The sequence below is a fragment of the Suillus paluster genome, assembly GCF_016628075.1.
Source record: "Suillus paluster strain FC165 chromosome Unknown EDB91scaffold_25, whole genome shotgun sequence".
Lineage (NCBI taxonomy): Eukaryota > Fungi > Basidiomycota > Agaricomycetes > Boletales > Suillaceae > Suillus > Suillus paluster.
The window spans coordinates 457,956-465,352 of record NW_024537585.1 but is presented as its reverse complement, the minus strand read 5'-3'; the positions used below and the strand labels follow the sequence as shown (position 1 = coordinate 465,352).

The 7,397-nt window shown below is 48.3% G+C and overlaps 3 protein-coding genes across 3 annotated transcripts; 2 read left to right on the top strand and 1 right to left on the bottom strand.

The window, feature by feature from the left end:
* Positions 1-935: 935 nt before the first annotated feature.
* On the top strand, positions 936-1,460 carry EDB91DRAFT_1133154 (uncharacterized protein). The gene is made up of 3 exons (XM_041318724.1): positions 936-1,125; positions 1,181-1,272; positions 1,330-1,460. Exons 1-2 carry the CDS (start codon positions 970-972, stop codon positions 1,247-1,249), a joined length of 225 nt encoding a protein of 74 aa, XP_041177363.1. The 5' UTR covers positions 936-969; the 3' UTR covers positions 1,250-1,272; positions 1,330-1,460.
* Positions 1,461-4,493: 3,033 nt separating this feature from the next.
* Positions 4,494-5,663, bottom strand: EDB91DRAFT_1347105 (HAD-like domain-containing protein; the record flags this gene model as incomplete). The annotated part of the gene is made up of 4 exons (XM_041325907.1): positions 5,144-5,663; positions 4,810-5,085; positions 4,650-4,788; positions 4,494-4,597 (listed from the first exon to the last, which is right to left on the bottom strand). Exons 1-4 carry the CDS (start codon positions 5,324-5,326, stop codon positions 4,494-4,496), a joined length of 702 nt encoding a protein of 233 aa, XP_041177362.1. The 5' UTR covers positions 5,327-5,663.
* A 63-nt stretch (positions 5,664-5,726) lies between these two features.
* On the top strand, positions 5,727-6,843 carry EDB91DRAFT_1336569 (uncharacterized protein). Its single transcript, XM_041325541.1, has 7 exons — positions 5,727-5,909; positions 5,963-6,016; positions 6,038-6,139; positions 6,204-6,266; positions 6,324-6,543; positions 6,592-6,642; positions 6,696-6,843. The coding sequence occupies exons 1-7, from the start codon at positions 5,823-5,825 to the stop codon at positions 6,734-6,736; spliced, it is 618 nt and encodes a 205-aa protein (XP_041177361.1). The 5' UTR covers positions 5,727-5,822; the 3' UTR covers positions 6,737-6,843.
* The last annotated feature ends 554 nt before the right edge of the window (positions 6,844-7,397 follow it).

Genomic DNA, 7,397 nt, shown 5'->3' with positions numbered 1-7,397 from the left:
TCATGGGTCGATGTTTGATCAACGGATGTCCAGAATAACGTTGTCTGCTGAGGACACGATTCAAGGCACCACGTACCACATCTGACGAAGAGCGTCAGCATCCTTGGTCTCAGCGGTTGCTGCTTGACCACCTAAATACTACGCAGCATGTTCCCTACTTGCTCGTGTGTGCAACATGCTATCAGTATCATCCGTTCGTGTGGGTACTTCAACCACTTCATTTCAAGCACATGCGGTCGAATGACGTTTGCACTGTACCAAAGCTGCCCGACTTGAACAGCGGCGATCTCTCGTAGATGTCAGATGTACCTACATTCTCTTCCTAGCAAGAGTAAGATACGATATTGAGGTGACGTTTCATCACCATGTCGCACGATGCGAATATCGAGGAACTTGGCGGTCGGTTGACCAGGCGACAGCGTCTTAACGAATCATATCGCATTACTATTTTGCAAAGTTCTTACTCATCTGAAGTAAGCGATTTGGGATATCTTTGCCATTAAGACGTCAGCGTCTCAACTGATGCCATTTGCAGCTAGCCAAGTTGAACCGCAGGGACCATTTGTAACGCTAACTCCATCGTGCAAACAACGGCATCGGGGGGGACGTCATGCAGATTGCAGGTCAGTTATATTTGTTACTGTATCAGTTTCTTGCGCAGATTTATTGTGGTTTGCGGCTAGCAAACATTCGACATCGTAAGTTGGACCAAGTATGTCATTGATTATTGTATTGTTAGGTTCCATTTCTCTTCACTAGATGGAGCCGAACGTTGCATAGGCTGTCTAATCGGACCCGACCAGTCACCGAGCCGATGAAAGAATAACTATTACGCCATCCATGGTTCATTCCCAGCATGTTTTCAGAACATAAAAAGCCAGCCGTCAGACTGCCGTCTTCCCTACCACGCACTACCTCAGAGTTAATCGAGAACCTGTCTAATAGATCCCACATCTCCTCGTACATCTAATGCGTTTCTCCTTTCTCGCCATCGTGACTGCTTTGACAGCATCTATGTCTGTCAGTGCGACACCAGCTGTTTTCAGCAGGGATTCACAATGCGCCGAGGTTGGCGGCGTTTGCGGCTTCGGTTTGCCAGGCTGCTGCTCTGGATATATGTGTGCCGTGAGTATGAGTAGTTTGCTTTGCATCCCCTTCTGAGCCTTGCGCCTTGTGATAGATTGACAATGATGGCTATACGTCTTGCGTTGCCTCTCCCTTTTCTAATGTAGAAGGACCCTCAAGATAGCAGGGAGCTCGCATGTCACAAGGGTGAGTCGATGTCCTGCCTTCGCATTGGCGGGCATTCATGGAGCAACCTTTACATAGTTGATTGCTGGGTTGTTGCACTTGGTCAAATTTCCCTGCCGCTGGAGTAATGGGGCCCTTGCATCTCGAAGACCTAGATATGATGTTGATTTGAAAATATAACAGTACTGCAGCCCCAGTAGTCCGAGTCGTAAGCTTAAGCCTCGTAAGTTGGATATAATGCCAGTATGTCGGCTGAAAAATCAGTAAGGAGTACCGGTTCACAACACTTGCAATAACATATATGGGTCGCGATTTCCGTCAAGCCCAGCAACATAGACGGAGATGGTATGTCTAATAACCGACAGTGGGACGCCATGTATTATTGGAATGCTAGCAGGAGGGAGACGGAGCGAACTTATCCCGCAAACAGCGCGGATTACAGCGCGTAGCATGCACATTGTCTATCTCAACCTGAATCAACACATTTATCACCAATATTTACCGACTAGGACACTACCTTCTTTAAGCAATGCCCACATATCGATACACGGATAACAAGCACAAATGAAAACTTCGCGAAAAGACGACACTCCACAAAGGAGTTCAGCAAGAAAAAAATTCAAGAGAACCAGTCCGAGAGTAGTCTGAATCGAGTTTCACGATCCACGAAGGATACGCGAGCCACGAAGCGAGCTCAAGGGCAAACCAGTCCCATCGCATAATGATGCAACCAACCGCGCCTCATACGCAGAGGTAGTTAGCCTCTCGCCCCTTACGCAAGGAGGTATTGGCCTCCGAGTCATAGAGGCAGTTCATGATTACTCTGACCGTGGGACAGAATATATGCTCGCCACAGCTCGTCAGTGCCCCGCAACTGAGCCAGACTACCAACAGTGGCAACATAAGCAGCACTCGCCAGATTGTTACCCGCAGTGGCAGGCTATCAATACTGGTAACCACATATTCACGCCATAGTTTTATGGTGGCCTGCACTCAGTCAAGCTACTAACGCAATAGCGAACTTGAATTATTCCTCGTCACGTACTGTGTAATCATCTTAAGCGCCTTCTTCACAGGCGCACGCGCGATAGCGATAACTGGCTGCTAAACAACAGACACAAGTTCGCCCGATCCCCGCGACGTTTTCAAAGCCTTCATTCTCGCCCTCCTCTGCCATAAGCAGAATCTTCGGGATAGGAGAAACGAAGCTGTTTTGCTGGAACGTCGTACAGCTGATTACAGCTGGGCTCTGCTAGAGCCTATCGAGGGGGATTGGAATACTCAGACCTTAACTCGCTCAGAAATTTGGGTGCATGGAGCAACCCTGTGCGTGACGAGCATTCGTGGCTTTCGAGCTGGTTGATGAGAGAAATAGTTTGAAAGTCCGCTTGATGCTTTATTTTATGCTGAAGTAAGCTCCGCGTAGACACAACCATAATAGGACGCTTCACGCCGCCCGAGGGTCGAGGGGCGCATATTGACCGCGTGCTCAACCAATGCAAGAATTCATGGATGTTGTTCGCTCATGGTCAGTCGGTTCTATGTGTACCACTAGGCGTCTTCATCTGATCACCTTCGAAAATTTCCATAAATCATGCAACTCGGAAGGACAACTTCCTTTCCCATGTGAAGTTATAAGGGACATATTATTTATCTGTGGCGTCCTATAATACGCTAACGAGGCTCAATACGTCCGACAAATTTTACCCTCTGGAATCTGGCAGGTTCGTCTCAAAGATCAAGGTGCCTAGCTGCACTATCATGATGGTCACAGTTGTACCTGCAGTTTCATATTCACCTTCAGGTATAGACCTCCCGTGTTCCTCTGTGCTTGCTTCTCGTGCACCCGGGGAGCTTGTTAGCTGGGGAGAACCCACCTTCGATAGATATGTTTATGCAATTGAGGGCGTTTTGGCTGACCTTGTCTGGTGTTTCCTTGGTTGAGATGCGCCGATGCAGAAGGTACAAGGGTATCAAAAATGTCTGGTTAGTTGCATAGCACGCTATGTTTTATTGTGTTTGACCTGTCTTGATGACGTGCGTGTCTACCAGCTCCTCGCCCCCTATTCGAAGAAGTTAGTATGACTTGACCAGGCGGCCCTGTCTGGTCTTCATATTGCATTCCAAGATATCAAATGCAAGAAGTTTCGAGTGTCCAGGTGGTAGAATCAGGGATCGTGGTAGATCGGTTGCTACCATCTGAGTGCTGTCTGTGAAGCAGGAAGTGAACGCAAAGAGAAAGATTTGCTGTTGTAAAGATGAATACCACTGGTGAGTTCTATAACCTCACGATATTACGAGTCTGAGGAAATACTATGTAGCACCTGTAACGGTGACCGGCAGAACAACTGGGTCCGACCTCGGCATGACTAACCATTCCTGGCATAGGTCAGGTAATCTTACAATAGGCATCAAGCTAGCGTGAAATCTTACACCCCTACCAGGAAACGACCATGCGTATCGCATCGTGTCCTAGGTGAGTACCCCATGTACTTCCTGGTTTTATTTTAGTGCCAAGCGCTGCTATAACTTCATTTCTTCGCGTGCTTGGCCTCTGCAAGGGGATAATGGTCTTGCGGCCTTGCCCCACGACTCAAGCTATCCACCTTGACGGCACGATATTGATGCAGCGTTGTCACTTATCAGTTCCTCACCCCGAAGTCTTGGGTTATATATTTTGCTGATCATGTCGTCTCCTTGTGGCACAACGATACATAGAGAGGGAGGGAATACATGATATCAGAATTCTAACGATTCCATATATTCTATCATTCATGGTGGTAATTATTAGGAGGCGCTGGAGCGAGGTCATGAGTGTATGTGAGAGGCAGTAGGAAGGGTTGTGCAGCGAATGTTCGTGGTTAGTTCTTTTGCCGATGAGCGCTGAGATCAAAAATCGGGGTGAGTGACCAGTGTTGTTACTAACCCGGGTCATAACTAAACAGGTTATAACTGGTGAGTCCTGGATTGAATTAACTACGAAATAACTGGGGTTAATGGGGTTAAATAGCAGTTAATTACTTCAAGGTAGCTAGTCGTCGATAACAATTGAAATATTCGAGCTCGACGGACCATTTCCCATGCCTGATGACTCCCCTGCATTCCCGCCACTGTGCGACTCTTCATCCTCAGGCAGGCGTGACATTAGCGCTAATTCCTTCTATTCAAATTGTAGCTCTAGATATCTAATTAATCCACTCTTCTGAGGACTAGCCCCTTCTATGCACGGGAGAAGACTAAAACTATTTTCCATCGAGGATGCGAAGTTCTCCGATAGACTGGGTGACGTAGTCGGGTACTATTGGTGAAGCATGTGGGCCGGTGATATCTTGCTTCGATGTGATGCCTGAGGACACAATGTTCATGCCAAGTATTGATTATTGACTTTGAATACGCACCCGTCAGAACAAGGAGCGTCGCAAGACCTCCAGCTTGTCCGAATAAAATATCAGTGTTCAAGCGATCTCCGACCATTATCGTGCGTTTCGGATCGAATTTCACCCTGTCAAAAAGCGCATTGATGAAAAGCACCACAAGCTAGATGGGGTGACCACTTACTTGGCTTGAATATAATCCAACATCGTCTTTGCGGGTTTTCCGATACTTATCGGATCCTTCTCCAGCTCCAGGCAAGCGATCATCCGCGCTCGGGAATGTGCTGTCTTCATTTGTGACCGAGAATTGGCAGCCGGGGTTTCGTGTGAGGTGTTGGAAAGTTTTTGATAGCTTGGTATACTTTACGCTGAGGTCTGAGCCACAAAGTACGGCTTGAACATCTGGGTCAAGTGTGAAGTTTGATGATGAGAATGGATCGAGGGTGCAGTCTGCTAGGTCCTGGTTGTCTATGGATGGATGAGTGGTGGGCGGGGTGCACGAAGGACTATTTGCATACTGTTCCCCCGATGAAAGAGATACCTTCTTCCTCAATCCCTGCCATCCCGATCACATACACATTCTTCAAGTTTAATGACAGAGGATATGTAAACAGCAGTCGGAGTATTGGTGGGGGAGACAAATACGCGGATAAATAGACTGATTGATTTGTGGAACCGATGTTGTATGTGATTGGTGACATAGCAAAAGACGGCTCGCAATTCCAGTTGTGCAGGATTGGATGTAGTATTTGGTGCGCCGCTGATGGGAAATGGCGGAAGTAGGTGAGGCCGAGGATGCCAAACTGGATGTATCTAGACTTGGCGTAGTAGCGGTTCGCCCGGGTTAATTAATAGGTTGGGTCATGGGATAAGGGGTTGTGGAAGAAGTCAGTGTATTCGGCGCACGTCTAACCAGGCATGCACATTGCACGCTGGCAAACAAAGGCAGGCAATCCGTGGACCTCGCTACCGGGCAGCCTGTGATATGCAGAACACCAGTACTGACCAATCTGTCTTCAATGTTTCAACCATGCCAATCGATGAAGCTTGAAGTTCGGCCCCCAATAATTGCATGATAAGTGATAAGCGCTTCCATCATTACTTATGTAAATATCTTCTGCGGGTGGGCGCTTGTCGACCTTACGTCCCATCCACGTCCTCTTTCACCTAGAAACCTCTTTAGACTCAGTCTCAGTTATGAAGAAACGGCTTTCGCGATTGCTGGGCCCGCGAAGCCACTCAAACCCTCATTTGCCAGCGCAGAGTGGAGACAGCGAATTTGAGGTATTCAATATTGAGCTTACGTCTATTCGTTGTGTTTAATCATGACTTTCTAGGTCTCCTCTCTCCCCCCTTCAGGGGATGAATCTCGCACAAAACCTCCAGGATCGGTACGCAATTTATTGGGCAAGGTGACCAACCGTTCCACTCGAAGCGCTCGACAGTCTCCGATCCCTGAACCCGCGGCTGCAAGTTCCGGGGCACAGGATCCCATAACCACTCAGACAACTCAGGTAGGTGCAATATCGACTCTGGGCATATCCTGTATCCGATCATCATTGCTTACTGCTGGGGCAGGATCATTCAACGCTCACCGTGGCACCCACTCCCGAACAGGCTTCTGATGCCCGCGCTGCGAACGTAAGTTCCACTGTTGTAGATCGGACGCTCTTATCTATCTTTCGATAATGTACTAAGTTCCGTCATCAGGCCGAACAACTTAACCCGAAGTTTGTAGATGAAAAAATCGCTGATGCCTCCAAAAATATGGAAGGCATGAAAAATGTCCCAGGAATGGCCCAAAATATAGCTTCACCATCCGACAACCTACAATCCATCCCAAATACCATTGACACGTTCTCCGTGATTCTTGGACCACTGAAGTTGTTCAACTCCGTCGCTGATGGGACTTGCAGATGTACGAGCGTCTATCTCGATTTTGTAACCGACTGACCTTGTTACTTAGGTCCATCCCTATGCAAAGGTGGCGTTGAGCATATTCACCTTCGCGTCGAAGGTGCTCTTGCTTCCATATTCTCACCTTCGCAGGTTATTGATATCTAGTGACAGATGATCATCGCTCAGGCAGACCGCGATGCTGCTGTGTCTAGTCTGCTCCAGAAGATGTCAGAGATCTATGCTTTCATGACGCAAGATGAAGCATTGGCCAAAATTGAATCGATGGTAGCGATATACGGAAAGATAGCGCGACAGACGCTGGAATGCGCCGATTTCATCACCCATTACTCTGAGACAAAGAGCGCCTGTGAGTCGATCGCACTACTGCATCGCCTGTCACTCAACATTGTCTCTTCGCGCAGGGGTAAGACTTGGCAAAAACATCGTCAGCGAAACAGATGCCAAGATTCAGAGCTTCAGCGAGGCTCTGGATAGTCTCATGCAGCAGTTCAGAGATCAAGCGATTCGTGACGCTGTGACAATCATTCACCGTGCCGGTAAGAGTTGACTCCAATTCACTCTGAATGTTCGCTGACGTTCGACGACGCGTTGCCTAGGGGAGGATCTGGACCTCAGCGGGATGATGTGTGCTGATGGTGCTGGTTTCAATACTTCCAAACGTTGTCTCCCAGGCACTCGGGAGGACATTCTGTCCGAGATCAAGTCCTGGATCTGTAGCACGGAGAAGGACGTGCCGTCCATCTTCTGGTTGTCCGGCACTGCAGGGAAAGGCAAATCAGCTATCGCTCATACAATAGCCAACTGGTCTAGTGAGCAGGGGGGTCTAGGAGCCTTCTTCTGCTTCGATCGCAC